Source organism: Drosophila sulfurigaster, chromosome 2R (assembly GCF_023558435.1).
Source record: "Drosophila sulfurigaster albostrigata strain 15112-1811.04 chromosome 2R, ASM2355843v2, whole genome shotgun sequence".
Classification (NCBI taxonomy): Eukaryota; Metazoa; Arthropoda; class Insecta; order Diptera; family Drosophilidae; genus Drosophila; species Drosophila sulfurigaster.
The window spans coordinates 13,498,122-13,522,343 of record NC_084882.1 but is presented as its reverse complement, the minus strand read 5'-3'; the positions used below and the strand labels follow the sequence as shown (position 1 = coordinate 13,522,343).

General features: G+C 45.1%; 1 protein-coding gene across 1 annotated transcript in view; it reads right to left on the bottom strand.

Annotated features, from left to right (window-relative positions):
- Nucleotides 1-24,222, bottom strand: part of LOC133839390 (mucin-2) — a 54,328-nt gene that overhangs the window by 6,245 nt on the left and 23,861 nt on the right. Inside the window, 8 exon segments of the mRNA XM_062270900.1 lie at nucleotides 61-2,761; nucleotides 2,823-3,631; nucleotides 3,663-3,727; nucleotides 3,833-4,789; nucleotides 4,851-4,964; nucleotides 4,966-6,828; nucleotides 7,313-7,570; nucleotides 7,643-7,806. Coding sequence (XP_062126884.1) covers nucleotides 61-2,761; nucleotides 2,823-3,631; nucleotides 3,663-3,727; nucleotides 3,833-4,789; nucleotides 4,851-4,964; nucleotides 4,966-6,828; nucleotides 7,313-7,570; nucleotides 7,643-7,806 — 6,931 coding nt within the window.

Here is a 24,222-nt window from a genome sequence, read left to right as displayed (position 1 = left end):
TTATGCGTGTTCAAGTTGGCCTCATTTATTAAAATCGGCATTGTTCAACCAACTACTCACAAGGAGAGGCGTGCAATTTTAGGTTTTGGTGTTGGCAACAACTCCTCCGGCTTGGACAACGGCAGTGGCAAGAACACGGGCAACGATGGGGTAATTAAATTACTCAATGCTGGCGCTGCTGTTGCCACCGGTTGTTGGGTGAGCGCCTGGTGTTGCTGCAATGGTAGCTGCAGTTGCTGCTGCTGGATTTGCAGTTGCTGTTGCAGTTGTTGTTGCGGCTGCAATGGCGGCATTGTCAACATACTGTTGACCTGCACGTTGCTATTGCTGACACTGCTGTTGCTGCTGCTGTTGTTGACGATGCTGTTGTTGCTGCTGTTGCTGTTCGAACTGCTGTTGTTGTTGTTGCTCACATTGTTGCTGTTCGATAACAGATTCGTTGCACTGGCAAAGATGAGTGGCGGTGGTCCGTTCTTGATGCAATTTACGGTCGGTTGCTGAAGTGGTTGTTGCTGCTGCGGCACCGACAATATATTTGTCTTTTGCTGCAACACGTTGACAGTTGGCTGCTGTTGTGGTTGCTGCTGTGCATTGGCTGCATTGGGTTTGCTGCGACATGGCGATTCCTTGAGCTTAAGCTGTACTGCTTGCTGCTGTGGCAAGTTGCTGATAGCAGTCGTTTGTTGTTGCTGCTGCTGCTTCTGTTGCGCCATCTTCTGCTTGTTGGCCAGTTGCTGCTGTTGCTGATGCTGCATGGGGTAGATATGAATACGCTGTGCTACATTCAACTGTTGCTGCTGCTGCTGTTGTTGCTGTTGCTGGGCATTGATGGCTGCTCCGGCTGTTGCTGCTGTGCTAGTGGTGGAGTGATTATTCGGCTGCACCACATTGGCGAGTATCACTCCAGCAGGTGTTGCTGTCTTCACCGACTCCACAGTTTGTTGCACTGTCGCCTGTTGCAGTTGCGGCTGCTGTGTTGGCTGCTGTTGTTGCTGCTGCAATTGCTGGAACTGCTGCGGCATCAGGCTAAAGCTACCATTGCCATTCGGCGTCGGTACCATGCCTTCTGGCGTCGGGACTTCTTTGCCCGAGGCCAGTATGCGATGCTGTTCCGTAAACAGGCGCTGCAAAGCCACATTAATCTCTGCATCTGTCATGGGCTTGTTATAGATAGCGATTGCTGCCGGATCAATGTCAGGCGAAATGGACAGTGTTGGCACAATTGCTTTGTTTTGCAACTTGATGGTGAGGAACTGAATTTGCATTTGCACTGTCCTAAACACTTGCTGCATTTGGGGCGTCAGTTGAATTGTTTGTACTCGTGAAATTGTGTTCTGCTGTGGCTGCTGTTGCACTGCTGTCGGCTGTTGTTTAGGCTGCGCTTGCAACGGCTGTTGCTGCTGTAACTGTCCTGCCAATTGCAGTTGCGCCACAACGGGAGCTGCTGCTGCTACTGACAAACTACCGCTACTTGCCACAACACTTGGTGTCGATGTTGTTGCCGTCAGGCTGAAGCTGCCACGTGGTTGCTGCTGTTGCTGTTGCAATTGCACAGTTGCTATCGCTCCTGTTGGCTGCTGCTGCAATTGCTGTTGTTGCTGCTGCTGCTGCTGTTGTTGCATTGGTGCCGTAACGCCCACAAGCTTGGTGCCGCTTGTTGTTTGGAATGGCTGGATGCTGTTGCTCATGATGGTAGTTGTTGTGGTCGTCGTTGACTGGTTGCCGCTCGAGCTGACCACAACAATCATTTGCTTGCCACTCGCCACATTCGGTTGCACGATCTGCACGGGATTGTTGTTGGGCTTTTGTGACAACGGATCCAATTTAGGCATCGGTTTCACAACACTCGCATTCTTCAAGCTTGCCAACTCGGCTGCTGTTGGTGTCGTCTTTGGCTTGCGGACTGGCTTCTTCTTGGCCACAGCTCCTGTGCTGGACGATGTGGTTGTTGTGCCCCCTGCAGTTGCCTTCGCCGGCTCCAGCTTAGCCTTGCTCTGATCAATAATGGGTGCCACATTGGCCACCTGTTTGGTGACTGTTGTGGTGCTCGTAGAGGTGCTGCTGCTGGTTGTCAACGTCGTTGTTGTTGTCGTCGTGATGGGCAATCCCAGGCTAATACTGTGTCCGTTGCTGATCGGCTGTATCGGATGCACAATTTGCTGTTGCGGTGGTTGAGGTCGCAGCGGAAGGGGCAATGTTGCAGTCATCGTTGTCGGCTGTGCTTGCTGCTGCTGCTGCAGTTGCAGCTGTGGCTGCGGCAAGGGATTCACATCGTTAAAGTGCAATTGACCCAACTGCAGACACTGCGCCAACTGTTGGGCATTAATGCCTGCCGGCGCAATTAGCAAACGCTCCGAAGGTCCTATCGATGCCGCCGTTTGGCCAGCACTGATGGCCGTGATCTGATTGGACACGCTGTTTAGACAGAACAATTGTTGCGTGCTGGGATCAATTGGAGGCAGAGCCACATAACGTTGTCCTCCCGAGGCTGGCTGCTGCACAGACTGTTGCTGTTGCTGCTGTTGTTGCAGTGGTTGCTGTTGCACAATAAGCTGAGAAGTTGTTGTGGGCGTTGTTGTTGCTGTTGTCGTCGACAGCAGTTGCGGAAACGACAAGGTCTCATTGATCTTTATGGGCAGAGGCGGTGGTTTGATCGTGTTGTTGCTGGTGCTGATGGTGCTCACGCTGCTGATGATGTTGCTGCTGCCGACCAAGTTGTTGGCGGGCAACGCAGGCGCAGAAAGCTTTCGGTTGTTCGTAACTGCAAATCAAAATATCATTGAATTAAAACTGATAACAGTAGGTTACTATGGTAAGCTTACCTTTAACCTCCGTTTTGGGCACTGCGGCCACCACTTTGGGCAACTGCTGTATTGAAGCAGTTGCTGCTGTTACTGGCGTCGTCTGCGGCTGCTGCAATTGTGGTTGTTGCTGCTGCAGTGCTACTGGTGGAGGGGGTGGCGGCGTGGGTGTGGGTGTAGGCGCTGGTGTTCTATTCGGATCCACACGCGTCGGCTCATTGATAATCGTTACATTGGGCAATGCTCCCTTCAATAGCGCCTGCAATATCAGCTGTGTCTGATGATCTTGCGGATTGTTAGGATCATGTCGCAAAATCAGACGTTCGCCCTGCTCCGAGACAGCCAATGTCAGGCTGCCCGTTAGCTGTGGCACCAACGCGGCCGCTGAAGCAGGCGAACCCACTGAAATGGACACATTGCCCGGCATTCCCGTCAGCTGTGGCGGCAATATTGTCGCTCCACCGGCTGTCGTCACCGCTGGCAAGGTGGGCGCTGTTGTTGCTGGCGTCGTAGACTGCGGTATGGCGACCAACTGCATCTGTCGGCCATCGCTAGACAACTTGATGGTAGCAGACTCTGTGGCTGCAGGCGTTGTTATTGCTGGCGTTGGCTGGAACAGCAGCTGCGTGGCACTTGTTGCTGCTGGCGCTGAGGATGCCGCAACCGTGGTTGCTGCTGGCACACCACCCATGACTGTGGCCCCGGGCGGCAGAATGGGCATGATCTGTATCTTATTCTCGACGGCATTGCTGATGGGCAACGTGGACTGATGGTGATTTTGCACCTGCGAGATTTGTATGTTGCCAATCTGGCTGGGCACAGTTGTTGTGCTGTTGGCCAGCCCCAGGCCAGGGGGGCAGCAGTATGCTCGAGGTGTTGCTGCTGCCGGTGGCGGGTGTGGTCAATGTGATAGTGTTGACGGTACCGTTGCCACCGCCAATGCTGCTGCTGCAACTGCTGCTGATAACAGCGCTATTGCTGACTGTTGTCGTCGTGCTGCTGCTGATGTTGCAAATGTTGCTACTGATGATGCTGCTGCTGTTGGCGATGCTATTGCTGATGCTGCTGTTGATGCCGCTGTTGTTGTTGCTGCTGTTGTTGTTGTTGCTGTTGTTGTTGCTATTGGCATCCTGCTTCTTGGTGTTGCGTCGCACGGCGGGTTTGCGTCGCGGCTTCACCGCCGCTGTGGCAGCTGGCGTCGTTGTGGTGCAACCAGTAGTTGCTGTGGTCACCGTGGGCGTCGTCAGTGTGATGCTCGCAGCAATTGGCGTCGGCTGCAACGTCACACTGCCGATCGTCTGCGTCTGTGGACCCAGACTGAAGCTAATCGTTGGCGCCGGCGTCGGCGCCTGAATGTTGGTGCAGATCTTGGCGCCGGCTGCGGCCGCCGCTGCTGCTGCAGCTGCCTGCTGGGCGAGATGCTGCTGCGCCTGACGCTGTATCTCCTCGGCAGTGGGCAGACGTGGCGTTGATAGCGTATACGGTGGTACAGTTGCTCCAGTGGCTGCTGCAGCGGCGGCTGCTCCAGCTGCCACATCACTTGGATCAATCTTGATGAGGATATTTGGTATTTCGGTGGCTTCGTTGACCGGCGTCGGTGCCGGTATGGTCAGCGTGAAAGGCAGGCCATCGCTGCCGTTTTGGCTCGGTATGGAGATCATGATATCATTGGAACTGGGCTGCGCCAAGCCGCTGCTGCTCACGCCCGTCAATCCATTGCTTAACGACAGCTGTTGCACTGGCGGCGGTGGCGCCAACACATCATTAGCGTCATTAGCGTTGCCGGTGCTGCTGGTGCTGGTGTTGCCATTGGCAACCGCAGTGGAAACATTGCCAGCAACTGAGGTGGCATCCATGCCATAGTCCTCATCGTCATCGTCGTCCTCGGTGATGCCGCAGAACTTCATCACATCGCCGAGATCCAACTTGCCATTGCTGGCCCGTTGGATGTGCGTCGGCGGTGGCGATGGCGACTTGCTGCGCACCACCTGCGCCTGGGTGAGCACATGTGCTTGGGGCGTTGGTGTGCGTGCCAACGTGGGGGGCAGCTGGTGTTGATGTGGGCGTGGCAGGTATTGCAATCTTTTGCGGAGTTGTTGTTACTGCGGCTGCAGCGGTTGGCGAGGGAGCTGGCACTGCAGCTGTGGCTGGCGGTTTCTTTTTTGCGAGGTCGCGGCTTCTTCTTCGGCTCAACGGTGTGCTGCTGTTGTTGCTGCTGCTGCGCCTGCTGCACTTGCGTCTGAGTCTGCTGCAACTGTTGCTGCAGCTGCTGTATCTGCGCCTGCTGCTGCTGTTGCTGCTGATGCTGCAGCTGTATGGTGGCCATGGCCGCCTGCTGCTGTGCCGTCGGCTGACGCAGTGGCTCGGGCGTCACCGCCAGCGGCACATGTGCTGGCGAGGATTGTGCAAACAGCTCTGCCGTTGTGTTGTTGCCATTGGCAGGAGTCGTTGTGGCTGCTGTTGCTGTTGTCTGCGGCGGCGGTGGCTGTGGCGTTTGAAATGCCGTCGCAATCTGCTGCAGATGTGCACCATTGAGCTGATTCAGATTGATGGTGGCGCCTCCAAGCGTCTGCTGCAGCTGTGATATTGCCGCCAGGCCATTGGGCATCTGTATCTGCGTTATGCCATTGCCATTGGCAGCGGCTGCCGCGGCCAGCTGCAGATTCTGCAACTGCGCAGCAACACTCTGGCCCAGCAGCTGGGTATTGATGGTGGCCGTTGTGGTGAACGGCTGAGATCGTGGCGCTTGGGCGAGTGCCGCATGGAGACCGCTCAATTGTGTGCCCGACTTGATGGCGCTTTGGAACTGACCGCCCGCAGCTGTCTGCTGTATGAGATTGCCCTGCGACGACACAATGAAGGTGGGTGTTGCTGCTGCCAGTTGCATTGTCGCTCCATTCGTGTTGACAATGCGCAGCAACTGTTGCTGCGCCGGCTGCTGCAACTGCGGTTGTCCGCGTGCATTCTGTATGACCAGCGATGGTGTCGTGGTCAATTGTGGCGTCGGTGGACGTAGGATTAGCTGCACACCTTGCGGATTCTGTTGCACCAGCACTGGCATCTGATTCAACAGCAATTGCTGTGGCTGTGCTGTTGTCGCCGGCAACAGTATTTGTTGTTGCTGCTGCTGCTGTGGCTGCTGTTGCTGGTTATTGGCATTGGTGGGTGCGGCGGTAAGCTGTGCCTGTTGCGGCTGGGGGGATTGCGAGATCTGCGGCAGCTGTGCATTGTTGTTTTTGCCCTTCGTTTGCTGCTGCAGCGTTTGGGTTGTGGACAGCTCCTGCTGCGGCTTGGGCAGAATCTGTTGGGGCGCTTTGCTCGCCTTCGTGTTGGCAGTGGACAACGCAATGCCTGCATTGCTGCTAAAACGTTGCTGGTGCGTTTGTTGCTGCTGCTGCTGTTGATGTTGCTGCTGCTGTTGTTGTTGCTGCTGCTGCTGTTGCAGGTGTTGCTGTTGTTGTTGTTGCTGAAGCGTTGTTGGCTGCTGTGTGGTGGCAATGATCTGACCCTGCGGCCCCTGAATGAACTGAAACACTTGCTGCGGCGCCTGCTGTTGCTGCGGCCCGCTAGTTATTGTGAACTGCTGCGGCAACATTTGTACGGTCTGAGGCTGTGGTTGGGGCGTTGGTGGCTTTATGGCCGCTGCCGCAATCGCGTTGCTCGGACTTGGTATGGGACTGTCCGCTATCAGCGGACTGCTGCTCTGATAATGCTGGAACTGTGTCTGCTGCTGCTGCTGTTGACTGAGCACCGTTGTGGCGCCCTTTTTCGCTTGACCTTTTGGGCTACTAGCCACATTTGCTGTCGCAAACGAAATGGGCGTGCTGATTGCCGTTGCGTTTGGTTGCCCATAGCCGCCGGCTACTGTCGAGCAGATCGATGTGGGCGCCGCTGCGTTGGTGCTAAAGATTTGCTGCTGCAATTGTTGCTGCTGCTGCTGTTGTTGTTGCTGCAGTTGCTGTTGCTGCTGCTGTAGTTGTTGCTGCTGTAGCTGTTGCTGCTGCTGACCCGTTCGCTTGTTGCCCTTCTGCAAAGCAAGACAAAGAAAGTTATTTTCGTTGAGTAATAATAGCACATTAATTACTAATTCAATTCACTCCAAGTGTCCAGTTCAGAGACTACAACAACGTCTTACAATTTTATCTTTAGGGTCCTGTATACACTTGAATAGCCTGGAGTATTTTTAGATATTGAGTGCTAGGTTTCCGATTGCCCGTCCTCGAACCTTGAAGCGTGACAATCTATTTTCATCGGACAACAATTAACAAGCATACAATAAAGTCGGGTCGCCTTTGGTTAATTTACTTTCAAATCGAAAAGTGCTGAAGTCATGCTGCTTTGATTTCGAGTGGAGCAAGTTCAAAGTATTGCACTCTCAAGCATTGCATCATATTGGGGGAACAGTTAACTGACTGATGTGTGTTGTTATCGCTGTGCTCCACTTAGATACAGATCTTATCTTATCTACCCCTGTAAGCTGAAAGCAGTGCAAGTGCAATTCAAGTGCCTACCTTATTCAGTTGTATATTGTTGGAGCCGACAAGGGTTGCGTTTAGCTCATTGCCAATTGCATTGCTGTGTCCACCGGCTGATGAAGCGGCGGCAGCAGCAGCGGCTATGAGTCCGCCAGCTGTCACGCCAATGACCGTCGTGGCAGCGGCCGGTGACTGTGATGGACTCGGTTGAAAGACAACGGTGCCGGCATTGGGACTGCCATTTGTGAACTGATGTATGGATTGTCGCCTGCCAGGCGTCGCCGCCTTGCGCTCCTACAAAAGAAAATAATACGATAAGCATACACATGTAATATATATCAATAATACATTGGGAACTATACTTACGTGTTCCTGGGGATTGCTGTTGGCGTTTAATGCGTTGCCACCGGCTACAAGCACCACATCCTGTGGGAATGGCGATAGCGATGGTGATGGTTGCAGGCGTGGACTAGCTGAGATCGATGGTGATGGACTGGGCGTCAGAAACGGACCCGGAGGAGACAATATTCCTGCAAAAGCGAAAAGAAACGCATAAAATTAAACAACAGTTAAGTGGAAGAGGGAAAGAGTCCAAAATTGTGCACTTATTCAACGTATTTATTGGCCCAGCATTGACCCACTAATGTCATCGGGGTGGCTGCCAGTATCGTATAACCAAGCAAGGGAATGGAGCCCGGGGAATGGGTATGCGTCAAGAGACGCGAACTGTCCATAATGAACACAAGTCGAGGCATAAACATCGACAGCCATTTGGGGCCAGCAATCTTGTACGTGACCAAAGCGCAACTGGATAAAAACAACAACAACAACAACCACAACGAGCAGTAACAGAGTATCTTTCAGATACACACATATATTGCTGTGTGCGTGTGTTTGTGCACAAAATTGCGCGCCATTTCAAAGTTGTTTATTTTGAAGCTGGAACTCTTATATTTGCCGCAGGCAGCAGCAACTGCTCCGCCCCTCTTCCCTGCCCCTTTTCTGCATCCTGCACACTTTTCGGTTGCCGTTTTCTGGCTTTGTGCATACAAAACGAAGCAACTTAGCACATTTCCAGCACGGAAGGGCGGCCCGATGTCCGTGTCCAAGGGCGCAAGGAGCATTGAAGGGGGGGAATGAATGGAAAGGGAGTCACAGTCACATATTTGGCCAAGGCTTAGCTTTGCCGGGCTGCAAGTCGTCCAGCCAGAAACAGAAACAAACCAGTTTCATTAGTGCTTGAAGAGTTCTTTGCACTTCTTCATTTCACAAAATAGTACGTTTCTGGGCACTCTTATTTTTATACCCTGCAGCTATTATAATGACAGTGTTAATGCTGCATATTTATATCACCAACTAGTTGATTACAATGTAAAAAGTGTCAATCTATTTTTAAGGTGGAAAAATATACGGAATAATACTAATTTACTGAACAAGAATATTATACTGAATGACATTAATAATAATACACTGAATAATTATAATATAGTGAATACTGACAATATACATAAGGATTGTAATACTGAATAATATACTGAACAATAATAATACCAAATAATAATATACTGAATAATGATAATATACTGAATAATATACTGAACAATAAAATTCTAAATAATATACTGAATAATGATAATATACTGAATACTAAAACATGTTTCTGTATATATAATAATAATGATACAGAAAACTAATTAAATTATTAACTCATTACTTAAAGGGTGTTCTGCAGTCGATTACGCATTCAATGAAATTATATGATTTTTTATGGCTACCAAGTGGATTTGTTCACAGCTCTGTTTGAATGTATTGCCAAACAGGAAGTCGTTTATTTCGCATATTGAGTGAAAACGAAGTTGGAAACTTCTGGAATCCGCTAAAATAATAGAGTGGAATCATATAATGCAAAGAGACGTTTAAGCTTAACATAAGTCTATAAGTTCTTTGAGTTGCAGACACACAACTGACACTAAATCAACATAAATATTCAAATTGACATCTGTGCAACGTTGAACTAGTTATTGTTATTATTATTATTGTTGTTGTTGGTGTTGCAAAAAAGTTGTTGATGCACGTGCTGGCGCTTATTAAAATCCGCTTTGAAATAAACTCGACTTGACGGGCGCAGACGATGAAGGTGTGTCTCAGGTAGTTTTTCAATTAAAAGTTCAACTTTGTTGCTGCCACAATATGTTGCCAATACGTTACGTTACGTTACATTGTGTTGTTGTTGCGCGCCAGCAATATTTATATATTGTTTAGAAAATGAAAATGAAAAACCAACAACAAACAGAGACGAAAGTATTCTTAAATTTGCATAATACCAACGATGGGTTGCCAGCCTGCCTCCGCTCAGCCCCTCGCATCGCAGGCAACAACATTAATTTGCATACGTCGCAAGCAGGACAAGCCAAGACAGAGGGCAAAAGGCAGTAACAGCAGCAGGAGCAGCAGCAGCAGCAGAGAAGGAGGCAGACACAAAGGGCGTACGAAAAATGAGGAATTACGGATAAGCGAGGCGGCAAACAGAAAAAAACACAGCACCACAGCAACCAAAAACAGCAAAGCCAGAGCCAGAGCCAAAGATGCAGATGGAGGCGGAGGTGGAGATGAAGAAGGGGATGGCGTAGGTAAGGATAAATGAGCATAAGCATCAAAAGAAGTCTTCGCCTTTCGTCTCCTACTCAACGATTGGAATTGAGGCATGAGCAATGCTTCAAACCCCCCACTGTCTGTCTCGTCCTAGTATACATACAAACCTATCTACATATAAAAAGTATACTACAGCATATGTGTAGCCATTGCCGCCATTATCGACAGCAAAACAAAGCATAAAAGAATTTAACAAGCACCTCCCGCCCGCTCGCTTACAGCTGCTGCCCAGGCTAGCAGCGGGAGACGACGACGACGACGACGATGATGTCGACGACGGCATCGTTCTCATCATTCAGCATAAGCATACACAAGCATATCCACATCATCATCCACATCCACATCCACAGTTGTTGTTGCTGTTGTCGCTTTACTTGTGAAAATTGTCCTGGCAACGTTCGAGTTTTATATTTTAGGCGCTGGGCACAATCATTTTGTGCTGTAGCCAAAGCTTAAGATGCCCAGCAATGTCTGAGAGAGGAAGTGGCAAGGAAAGGGGGCGGGACGGGCAGTGGTGTGGTAGGGATTGTTGCCACAAGCAACGTAATTCAAAAGCCGCGCCGCGTGTGCTCTCAATAACAATAAGTGTGTACATGGCATATAAATACGAATAAACGTACTTATAAGTATGCCTCGCAGTGTCTCAGTTACGCCACGACACGACTCAACTGAACTCAACTCGAGTCGACTCGACACGATGCGATACAAATATGATAGATAGAACTGTAACGAATCAGCTCGCAACCAGGTGTGGCATCCCATAAAATGTAATGTCCATTATCTCGAGTGGAATGTGGAGTATCTGCAGCTCATCAATTACGCATATTTGTATCTTTAACTAGTTTACCGCACTGTGTTTTGAAGAATGTCAGAGCTGTGTATCTATTACACAAAAATGAGAGCTGCTGCCTATTCTAAAGACTCTTCAACTGCAGTATCTGCAGTCCATCTGCAGCTTTGGATCTTTATCTTGCTTATACACAGATTAACATATCTATAAAAGAGTCAACACCAATAAGACAGACAACTTTTATATTATATATGTATATCAAATTGGAGTATCTTCCGCTTACCAATCTGAATGATTCACTATTTAAATCGATAACCCAAAAATATTTGACAGGTATCTTTTATCTTTTCTAATCTGCATCTCATAGAAACCTCTCAATCTATTAGACTCTAATGACGAACAAATCAAGTAATGCTATCAAACAGCTCTCAACATATGTTGCACATATTCATTTAATTTGGTGCCAATTGTGATATGATTTTCTTCCTATTTGCCTCGAAATGTGGCGAAAACTTTCGCATTCAATTCTCGGCAATTCGCCTGTGCGAAATGCAAAGCGAAAATTGAGAGAAAAAAAGATATACACTTGATATGCACGTACATATGTCGAGAGATGCTCAAAAGTTTGGCTAGCCGAGACGCAGATGAACGCACGGATAGGCGACGACGACGACGACGATGACGACGAATGGTTGCATGGATGGTTGCACGGATGGTTGCATGGTTGCATGGCTTGGATGTTGTTGGGATGTGTTTTCGATGGTAGTTAACTGACTGCCCGACTGCATGCCTGCCAGCCAGCCTGCGAGGCAGCAAGAGACTGAGCGACAGACAGACAGACAGAAAGACAGTCGACCAGCCAGCCTCTGCCATCTACTTACTTGAGTGTCTGGCGCAGAACAGAGGCGACGTCGACTGGCAGGGCAGGGCCAGATGTTGCCACATTATTTTGCATTTTGTGCAGAAGCAAAAAGGAGGAAAAAAATACAACAACAACAACAACACAAGAGACAGAACTGAGCCAAGTAGATTGGCACAGAGGCAGAAGCAAAGACGAGAGAGTCAAACGGCGGCTGCCCGCGTAGCGAGATGAATCCTATTTACGAGGCACAAACTCTGACTGACTGCACAGTCACCGACAGTAGTAGTTGCGTCTACACACACACACACAAACACACACACTTTTACATATCTGAGTATCTGTGTGCACTCGAATATCTGAAAGTTCGTTCTGTGTGCGCCGCTTTGCTGCCTGTCAAAGTCAGTAAAAATTTTGTCGGTTGAAGCGCAAGCAAGGAGGAAATAAAAGCAGCAAAATAAAAAAAAAATTGGAGGAGAAATAAAAAGTAAACGGCAAAGGTAATGGAAAGTGTAGTGCGAGTAGTTTTAGCTTTTTGTTTGTGTTGCAGCCGCCCCCCGCCTAGCTCCTTCCTTCATCTCCTACTTGCCAACAGTCAGTCAAAGAGAGACAGAGAGAGAGAGAGAGTGAGCCACAATCCTGACGCGTTCTATCCTTGGGTTATCCTGTTTTGGGCGACGGCGGTTCTTGTTTTCAGCTTGCCTTCAAGGCATTTGGCTTGTTAAGCAGCAAAATTGAATTAAGCTAAATGCGGCAAGTGCGGGGGCCAAAAGCAAGAGTAAAGTAAAATTGCAAAGAGTATTTGAAGTCGACAGACAGACAGACAGACAGATGGAGAACCTATACACACACAGCTATATACAAGTATGTATTCTCGGGTTTTATTTTATCTCTTTTTGGGTCGGCACGTAATTTAATTATGCATTTTTACTCAGCTTCTATTAAAAGGAGTCAACAAACTGCATAAATGGATCACAGTCTATTACAAAAAGGTTGCACAGGTTGCACAGTTAAATAATACAGCAGCTGTTTGAAGAACTTCTAGTGGACTTTCAAAGCTCTACAACTATTTTTTATAGTACATTAGTGAGAAAACTCTTGGCTCATTGTGTAGGTGTTAAAAGCTCAGGCATTTTAAATTGATAATTCATTCAGATAGATAGATTTTTGTGTACGCTATAGACTATATTGTAATGGACTTTTAAGTCGAGTTTTGCGCGTAGTTTGGCATCATGATATTTATGAACGTCGAGTGTTTCGGTCCAACTCCCTGCGACGCTGAGCTGGCAGATTTCAGTTTCAAAGAACGTACAACTACAAAAAAATTGTTTATTTATGTGCAAGCACAAGACACACACACACACACACACACACATACAGATACTTGTGTACACTCAGGACACTCGAGCTATAAGAGCGCCGACATAGTCGTTGTTATTGTTGTTGTTGTTGCCGCTGGCTGCTAATGGGAACAGCCACGGACTTGGAAAAAAAGAGAGAGAGAGAGAGTGAAGAGAGCGCGGACCAAGCCAAGCCTTGGAGTCCACCTTATGGCAACTCTGTTATGCTTTCGCATATTTTATTCGCTCTCTTTTTTATGTGTGCACGCGTGTGTCAGTGTGTAAGTGTGTGTGTGTGTGTCGTCTTTGTTGTTTCGTTTATTTGGTTGACTGGCATAACCTCAGCCTCGCGGCTCCTCAGCGCCTCGCATCACCAAACAGCTACACTAAGTAGGAGCCATGCTGAAGCAAGGGAGGGAAGGAGGAGGAGAGGAGGGAGGCCTGGCTGCTGTTTCTATTGTCAGAGTCTGTAACAATAGCAAAACGAAGGCAGGCGAACCAACGACCAGCCGTGTGACAATTCGACCCCAAAAGGACCACGGAGACGACACAGGCAGCAAAACAACAACATGGAAGTGGAAAGCAGCTCGCTTTTTTGTCGTCGTCGTCGTCGTTGTCCTGGTGTATGAACTGTTGATGGTGTTATGGCGATATGTCGCTGACTACCGACTACCGACTAGTACAAACACACATACACACACACACACACATACTCCGTAGAGCACGAGTTGAGTTCAAGTCCCCCCCTCTCAGTCAGCTTATGAGCAGTAAGCAACATACAAAAATGTTTGTGCAAAAACAATGCGCAGCCATGCAGCCATAGAGCTCAGAATCGCAATGCCATCCAGGATAGTCTGTGATGTGGAAAACACAGGAGCTCAGTCAGCCAGCGAGCCAGCCAGCCAGCAAAAAATAAGACAGCAAAGAATGGATAAAAATGAAATAAAAATCGATAAGTGTAGGCACGTTTCAATGGTCGTTGTGGCTGTTGGATGTCTCTCGGTTGCCACAGTTTGGGAGGTGAAGCTAAAGCTAAAGGCGGCGCAGCTCATGCGCTAGTTGTGTGAGTGTATGTGTGTGTGTGTGTGTGTGTCTGTGTGATGGATGATGGGAGAGAACAACACTCAATGCTGCGCTGTTTTGTTATAATTCTTGGAAGGAAAATAAAACTGGTACCTCATTGAGACGCCCACTCGGTAGTGAGTTTCGGGAGGGAGGGGAGATCAGTGCAGACACAATGTCAATGCTGATTATGTGATTTGCTGTGCCTATAATTAAATGTCTTATTTATTGCTAATTAGACACGCGTATTTAATGCAATTTAATAGCAGTTAATGAGGAGAAAGAGATCTAAAGCCATGTTACGCATACGCCATGCAAGCCGCAGACAAAGTGCATTTAATGCGTGCCAATTAACCAACAGCGCAGCAGACAAAAGGACGCCCAACAGCGTCAGTCAGTCAGTGATTGCAATTAAAAAAATACGTTGCCTTCACTTTGTGGCGCCCCCGCACTTTGCAACGCCACTCGAGCCAAATAACTCATGTCTCGAGTGTTGTTCAAAATGAGTTTGGAGTTTCCCCATTTCTCTCTCTCTCTCTCTCTCTCTGGTCTGGCTCAGTTCAGGTGAGTGGGGCATGCAAATTACTGGCGAGCCGTCGATGACACCACATCATAATCATCACTAACATCATCATCATCATCATCAGTAACAACGTTAACAATTTGAGCTCAGCATTCATTCACTCACAGATTAGCCTAATTACATTCAGTAATAACCGAGATGAATACAAAAAGATAAAAGCGATTCTCTGGCTGCACAGAATGATTTGATTTAAGCTCCCAAAATGAACGTTCCCTTTTCATATTTCATTTTGCTTTTGTTGAATCATTTTATTTAATTATCAATAAAGCAGGTTTGCAATTTGTAAGCAATTTAATAATCGCTCTTTATACTATTTTGTTATGGTAGTTAATATCTCCTAACCTAACTGATTACTCATTCATATTCATTTGTAATCATCCCTAGTGTGTGGTGATAACATTTCCACACAACTCTGAACTCCTGGGTAAATTGTTCTTAATGTAATTGAAAAAGGGTGGCACTAACGTGGCACTAACTGGCCAGGAATCAAATGCCATTTGTGTCCGCTCCGATTGTGTGCGAGTGTGTGTTTGTGTGTATTTGCTTCGACAATAAAAACAAACATCGAAAACCGTTGCCAATCAAATTAATTTAGTCTCTATGCACTTTACATATCAAACTACTGAACGTCGCTCGTCTACGAATATACATATATCTCATACTACAATTGGAGCGCTGTCATTGACTGCGAATGCTAAACTGATGGAAAAGCGGTAAACGGCAGTCGGCAGCCGGCAACCGGTAACTGATGACTGTTGCCTTTGAATTGTAGACGTAGCCCTTTTTGTGCATATTACACTAAGTGTAAGGCGCATTAAATATGCATTAAATGGCCATGGGAAAAGTGCCAACTGATGTTAACGGCCTGACAATAACTGCTAGCATTACCAAAGCCAATGGCAAATGGGCGCCGTATTTATAATTAATCAATACGCACCAACAGTGACAACAGAGAGACACACACACACACACACGCATGCAGACTCATAGACGATAGACAGACACACATTGGCGGCAATCTCAATGAGTCATAGAGAGTTGTGTATCAAGAATTTGTCAAGTCATAGCAGACTCGTGTGCCACATTACACATACGACCCATGTGACTGCCAAAAATCCGCTCGCAAGTAGGTGCAAAATGTTTGGCCGTGCTTTTAAAACCACAGCAAGCAGCCCACACCCTCAGCAACAAACCATTAAACACCACAATGGCCACACAATGTCAGTTGGAGCCACGCAATCCTGTCTACAGCTGCCGCTGCCGTTGCTGTGAGGTAACATATTTATGGACTTGTGTGTGGCATACAATTTGTTGTTGCTGCTAAATGGCAGCGTCATTAGCACGTCACGCTTCAACAACCTACTACGACCCACTACAACTACCACAAATCATATGGCAGACAGTAGATTTTTTTGGTCTGACCTAAAGCGCTTGTCACCTGAACAAATCTCTTTCTCTTTCACAATTGTATAACAAATGTGGCATAAAGGAGGAAGGATAACGAATCACTTTGCAAGAGAGCATCGCTTGATGAGCACTTCAATTCAATTGTTTGCTGCTCTTACGACAAGTTCTCAATTTATTTTCAAAGTTAAGCAAATAACAAGGCAAACAAACAAGCACAGTTTTCACATTATATTTTAAGTGGCATCAGGTGATAAAATTACAGATTACGTATGTAAGCATAACTTTTGTGTAATTACTTGGTGTAAACCTGCTAATTTTATCACCTTGAAATTAGTGTGATATGTTAAAATAGAATATCCAAACAAATCTGAATGCATTTGCTGCACTTACTATTCAGATTGGAAGTCTAGTCATAATCTACTCTAGTTTCAATGGAAATACTTATTAAAATGCGCCGCATGCAAATTGGCTATCACATTTTCCACAACAACTTTCATTCTGTATATCAAATTGCCTGCTACTCATCGACATCCACATCGACAACGAAAACGACATTCGACATCGATTAAATATGCCCATCAATTGCATTTGAGTGTTGTCAGACGATAAATATGAAACCGACGCCTCCGCCTCCAACGGCTTCATAAAAAAGTGAAGTAAAGAACGAGAAGCAAGAATCACATAACTGTAAACGACGGCGCGATAGCAAGAAAGCCACAAACTTGGCCAACAAGTTAACAACAACAATTGAAGCCATCATATTATGGGACTCAAGTGAACACCGAGCAAATGACAAACAAAGTGTGAAATAAAAGGCAAAAATCGAAACTACGAAACACGCACTCAACATCAAAGCACATGCACAGGTATCTAATGGATACAAGTAATGGACAGCCCAGCTAAAGATACTTGTATTTTGAGAGTTACGTCTGACTCAAACACACCGACACACACACTCACACACTCACACACACAGATAAAACACAAATACACTTACACATCTGCCACCAACGAGGCGAAGACGAAGAAGAAGAACAACAGCCACAACAACAAGAAGCAAGCAGCAAGAAGAACAACAACAGCAACGTGTAGGAACGAAAAAAATGTATCTACATCTTATTTGTTTTGCTTTTCCACGGTATGCGGGGGGGCAGCAGGCAGAAGGCAGCAAGAGCGGAAAGGCAAGGCAAAGCGGAGTGGAGTGGAGAGTGTAGGGTGAGAGCGGCAGATACTATGGGGTCACACGAACGCGCATTTCTTCACAATTCACGTCGTCGTCATCGACGTTGTTGCTGTTCTTGTTGTTTTTGGGACTATCTGTATCTGTGCATGTATGTATGTATGTATGTATGTATGTATTGTACGTATGTTTGTGGCGCTATATCGACGTATCTAAAGACGTGCAGCAGCGAGCAAAATAGTAACAAAAGCAACAACACCAACACCAACAACAACAACGACAACAACATCATCACCCAAAACATCATTTGCACGCGTGCTCTTTCCCACACACGCACGTTGTTTATACTCGCAACTTGCTGTTGGCGCAAAGGAGCAAGGGAGCCAGGGAGCTGTGAATTGGGGGCGGGCAATTGGACGGGCGGACGGACGGCCATCTCTGAGATACTCACTAAATATTTGCGGATAAATGGTGAAAATTTTGACTGCTTTTTATGCACTGCACAAACACGAATAATTCCAACTGAATTAACTGATTTGCGTATTATGTTTGCTTATTTTTTAAATTTATATTTCTTTTTTATTATTCTTTTTTAGCTTGGCGTTATCCTCTTTACGCTATCGCTTTGCACTTTTTATGATTTGTTTTGGCACACACACACACACACACACTTGGACACACGTAGGAGTACGAGACCGAAACCGAGAGTTACGCACATTTAGAAACGCGCGCCAATCATTTCATTAATTTGTATTATCAAATTTTATATGGCAATTCCCGACGGCTCGCAATGCAAACAATAAAAAAGCCTAGAAAACTTTATAGCTCAAAGGAGACGACGACAGCGATGAATAGGAAGTGTTGTTGTTGTTGTTGGCTAGAGGCGAGACGAGGCGACACATTCATTGCGATCCCGGCACGTACGTAAGACTAGTCGCGGCGAAATCGCACAAAACATTTTTATATCCCTATACTACTCACTACAACGATGTCCTCGGCGATGTCCTCGTTGTACTTCGCGTCGTCGTCGTCAACATCGTCGGCTTTGTTGTTCTTGCTTCGCGCGCGCCGCAAAGAATGAGAAGAAAAACTCAGCCCGCGACTCAAGCCGAAAAACAACAGAGCGCAAAAAATCTATGTGTGGGTATGTGTATGTGTGCGTGTACTAGCGGCAGAGCGTGAGAGTGAGAGCAAGAGCGAACGCGAGAGAGTTTAGCTTGGAGAGCGCCAAAGACGGATACAACAAAAAAAAGCAAGAAGAATAATCGAAATGAAACGAAACGTCAGCGATGCGGGCAGCAGACAAAGGTGGAGGCAGCAGACGTGTGTGGTGCACCAAACACGTAAAATCACTTAGTACCTCGGAAGAGCGCAACATAACACACAAGAGCACAAAACCAGAGCAACAACAACAACAACTGTGCATAGTGATGGGCTGCCAGTGTTGCCAGATTAAATTAACAGACACACAATAAAGCAGGCAGTATTTACCAACTATTCTCGATAACAGGTGGTAGCACTGTTTTGAATGCACAAATCAACACTTCTTTTTATCAATGGCATTTCATAAATTTATGGTCATTTTGTGAATTCTATTAACTTACTTGGCATCGCCTCCCCCTAATATATTATTAAATATTAATTTATTGCTAGCATTTGTTTACCTGCAAAAAAAGAGAGAAAATATAAATTAGTTGATTATGTAAATTATAGATTGGCTTATAACGAGAATTTGGTGTTAATGAAATCACATTTCATTTACTTAAATTAATTATAAAATCCACTCTAAATTGAACTGTTCTAGTTTGTTCTTTTGCCAAGCAATCAAAAACTTTCAAAGTGAGCGGAAAAACTGTGAACAATGCTGTAAGTAAACGACTTCATAAATCATAAAATTTCAAGTGCCATATTAGCAGCAAACAAAAACAAAAATCTGGCAACATTCCGAGGCACACTCGCACAAAATATGTCAAAAGTTAAAAGTAATCGGATAAGTAGCCAGCTATAGGGCCACAAAAACAAAAGCAATGCCAGTCGGCGAACAGAATAACAAAGGGAAAGTTAACTGGGAACTTGACGTTGCCGACGAAGCTTAATTTTCATGATTTTTCCATTAACTGCTGCAACGTATATACTACTGTTGTGGCGCCATCTCTCGGCCAGCAAATGTTTGGCGCTGTTTTTCATATTGCTATCGGGGAAAAATAAAAGGTTACCCAAAATACAAGCACGTGAATTCGAGGCGTCGTAGTTAGGGTAAAAGTACGATAACGATACAGAGCTAGAGCGAAAAACAGACACACAGCAAGAGAGAGAGTCGTCGGTGTCTAAGTGCTGCTTCAAGAGAGCACACTCTCGGGAGATAAACGACGAAGAGAACGAGCGTGATAGCGAGGAGAAAGAAACAGAGAGAGAGAGAGAACAAACTCTGGCGCAGTGACACCACCACCACCGACGATGTGCTAAGGATACAACAAAAAGCAACCCTCAAACTAAACTAAGCGAACAATACATGAATCAAAATTTGTATGGATATGGATTATTATAAAAATGGGGCACACAAATTACAAAGAGGGCAAGCAAGCAGGAAGAGGGGAGCACGTTACACTCACACACTCTCACAAAGGGAGATACACATTGTCTGTATATGAATTTTGAAGTGTTGACTCTATGCTAAACAATCCCTATCAATATAATAGTAAGTATATTCGAGCATGTCCTCGCACAGCTGCAGCTGCAACTGCAACTGCAACTGCTGCTGCCGCTCATTGTCATTCACATTTTTTGTTATCGACTCGGAACAATAAACAGAACAGAGATCTTAAACAAAAAGCGTGTAAAATAAACACAAACTCATATAATGATTGAAGTGGGAACTCATTGAAAACCTGTTACTGTCGATGCGACCCATTGGCCCTATCCCTGACTGCCTGCCTGTGCCTTCCTTTTTCTCTGGCTGTTGTATCTGGAATCAGAAATCAAACAAATTTTACGTTCACATTCACGTTAAACGTTCTGTTGGCTGCTGTGTAAATATTTCAACGCAATTCAATCAAAATACAATTAACACATTTGCCCACAAAGTGTGTGTGCAATCGTCTCGTCTCGACTGTTTCCCTCTCCCTCTCTCTACCTGTCTGTGTGTAAGTGTTTTGTGTTTGTATTCTCACAAGATAAACTATCACAATCAAGTCAATAATACCAAGAGAATGACACGACAAAAATCGTACCAAAAAAACACACCTTAAGTTGTCGATACAGATTTCTTATGTATCTCAATAACCGCATCTTTGCATCGGGTATTAACAACATCACTGCCAACAATAAAGAAAAAAAAAAACTCGCGTGAGAGCATCAAAAAGTTGTTTTGGGCGACACGCAAAATGCCAGCGATGATAAAGCGAAAAAAAAAATGAACGAAAACGAATGAATAATATGTATGAATATACTCGTAAACCACTCGTATTGCATATGGTAAACGCTGTATGGCATATGGCATTTGTTTTATGGATTCTCTCTGCTGGTGCACGGTGCGTATACGCAATACACACAACACAAACACAAGGCTTATCTGGCTGGCAGACAAGCAGCGTTGAACGTGACAGCGTGTGTTGAGAGCAACAAACAAACCGATTGACAAGGCCATTCTTAAGCTTTGCTTTTCAGTTAACCCAAAGAAGTTCTCACAGATCTGTCAACGCGTTGCCAGAGATATAAATTATGTATTTCTATATATTACATACATACATATATTATGCATTATCAAGGATATCCTATGATAAAAGTCTTTTGTTGAGCATGAATTTAACCCAAAAAGAGAAGCATTTAGTTTTAGCCACACAAAAAAAATAATAATTATTTGGCCACAAACGAAACAAAAGATGCATTCAAAAGGTGTGTGTACAACACAAACATATATATTTTGCTGTGCGAAAAGGACACAGATAATGGTCAATAAAACTAAAACGCAAAGCAAAGAAGATAATGCTCGCCAAAGCCAACAACAATACTGACCATTAAACAAGAAACACAAAACGGGTAAAAAGACTAGTGATTGACTAGTTTGATATGCAGTAATTGTGTTGAGGAAATAGCTTTAGTTATTACAGACATAAGCTACCCCATTCGTGATGCTTACAGGGTGTAGGCAGTGAAGCAAATGTAACTCTCGCTCGTTGACTTGTTGTGCAGTGAAATGCAAATGGAAACTCGTGAAAACAATGCAACAACAACAAAGCAAATACAGCATATAATTTGACTATATGATTCTCTCTTCGCTAAGTATTGTTGTTGCATTTGTTTGTATCTATTGTGTGTGGCAAATGAAATCAACATTTGATTTGCAAAACGCACAAATGCCAAGGGTCCAATTGGTGTTCACATCTGAGTGGCGTGCGTTGCGTTAACGCTTTTTAGTTTTATTCATTTAACAACGGAAGTTTGACCAGATTAAATACACGCTGCGTTGACAATTTTTGCAATTTTAACTGTCCCCGATAACAGCGACAACGAAAAACGACAGCGCATGACAAAGGTGAGGGAAGGTGCGTGTTTTCGTGACTCACCACACAACACTATTTTATTATCGAACAGATTTTTATCGCCCTTTTATGGAAATTTAATTAATAGACACGAGTATTTTGGTTGCCAGAGACAATTTTAAATCGATAGTATAGATAATTTGAGAGTAGATTTTTGCTAATAATGTAATTATCTAATGACAACAATTAACTCCAAGCTTTGTAATTTTAAAAGTTAAATCATTTTCGTTTGTGGTTTAATTTGCAGTGCTTCTCTGGCTGCACTCTCATTTAAAAATAAAGCGCCATTTTTTATGGCTCAATTTATAGAGCCTCATCGAGATAAGTAAATGCTCGGGTTTCATTATGCCCAGACTTGGCCACTTGACACCAACTGCCACTAACAAGAACATCATTATCAGCAGCTGCATCTTCATCATCAAAGAGACAGAGACAGAAACGGAGACGTAGAGAGAGAGTGAGAGAGAGACTCATGATTATCGTCATCATTATTATCGCATAATTCTCTGTGGTCGACGCGCATGGCAATTAATGCGAAAGTTGCATTAAATCACATCACACACACACACACACAAGCGACACATAAACCCAATGGAAGTTTCGTGCCGATTTGCTTTAATGAATTTGAACTGAAATTGCTGTGAAATTGAGATTTCCTACTTGAATGCAATTAAAATTAACTCCAAATGAAACCAAATGAAGCCCAAAGTGTTTTAGGGGTGACCGCAACGGAGTCGAAAGCGCTAAGCTGTTTTATATGTTAGTTCAAGCTAAGCTGACCGTCGGATAGACAGACAGACAGACAGCTGAAGGATCCCGCACACAAACCTCTCAGGAGGCTGTCAGTGGCAGCAACAGCAACCATCAACAGGGGCAGCAACAAAACAGCGATGACGGCACTCAATTTGCTCGGACTAATTGACATACATACTCACATCACAGAAGGAAAGAGCGAGAGAGAGAGATAGAGAGAGACCCGATTCGAGTGTACTTCAAATGCTATATTTTTAGACTGGCCTCCACACAGAAAACGAATCAGAGAGAACCTGAGCGCTTTATTAATGTGGCATGCAACATTGGCATGTGCACGCACTTAACGTGAAAAAGCCAAAGACGACTTCTCGACATGTTGAATAAATTGCATTCGATAATGGAATAACAACTGTATGCATGTGTGTGTGCAACAGATAATAGATACATTATCTAATAGATGCAAGCATTGAGAGACATTTGTTTTCACTTTCCATGTGCAAAGCAAAAACCTTATGTCGCTGCTGCTCTCGTTGTTCACATGGCTTTTCTTTTTGTGCAATCATCCATCTGCAGCTGCCTGACGCCTGACTGCTGCCTGACATATCATTAATTAAATCCTCTTTGTACACGCCCTTCCGCCCCCGCCCCCCCCCTCTCATCTCTGCTTATTGCCACCTTTCAATTGGGGGCCTGTGCTGACTCCCTCCATCTCTGTTTATCCGGCAGTCTGCAAGACTTGTGCATTTTACGAATTGAATTGAAGCATCAGAGAATATGAATATGCAGTTGCAGTTGCAGTTGCACAATGAAATAAACAATAAGAGCAGCAACAACAACATCAATGGAACTCAGTTTACATTGACATTCATAACGCGTCTCTCTCATACTCTCTCTCTGTCTCTCGAGAATCTCAACTGCTCAGCACATTATTTGTGCAGAGATTTACGCAATCTACTTACATGCCTATAAATTAAACTGTTGGGTGTGTGTGCTCTGCGTATACACACTTTGATCTTTGTCAAAGTTATTGGTTGCGAAGCATCCGCTGAATGCATATTAATTGCATTGCAGCTGCAGATACACAATTATCCGCTATTGTTTTAAGCAAACAACAGACAACTTTCAATTGATTTACCAAGTGCTTATTAACCAAGAGCATAAAAAATACATACATACGCTTTCAGTCTGCTGTCTGAAATACGAGAAATTTACCTTTTTACACAAAATTACTTGTATTGAGCAAAGGATTAGATAGCACACAATGGGAAACCGTAAGCAAAACCCTTTCAGACCAATTACTAAACGTACTCAGCATAAGAGGATTTGCATCGATTTCATTGCAAATGCGTATCTCTAATTGGAGGAGACTACAAATCAAAAGGCTTCGCATTAAAAGGCACTCCATAAACAATCCCTACACTAAAAAAAAGGACCAATTTCTAAAATAGGACCACTTAAAGAACAAATTCATAAAACTAAGAATATAAGTCTGAAAAATGACAATTTTTCAAAATAAAACACTTAGGTTTTAAAATTCAATAATCCATCTAAATTTGTATCTAAAGTTTTATCTAACTTCGAGTGTTTTCTTCGATCCTTTCACCATTGTTATCAAAGAAAGTATTGATAAGTATTTCTTAAGAAGCGCGATTAACAAAAAGCTGAATGCGAAATGAAGTAATAAAATAGTAAAATTAAAAAGAAGTAAAACAAAATATGTTGTTGATCTTAAAATACACTTTTATTAAATATTTTTTAAATTGAGATGTGTTTTCTAAC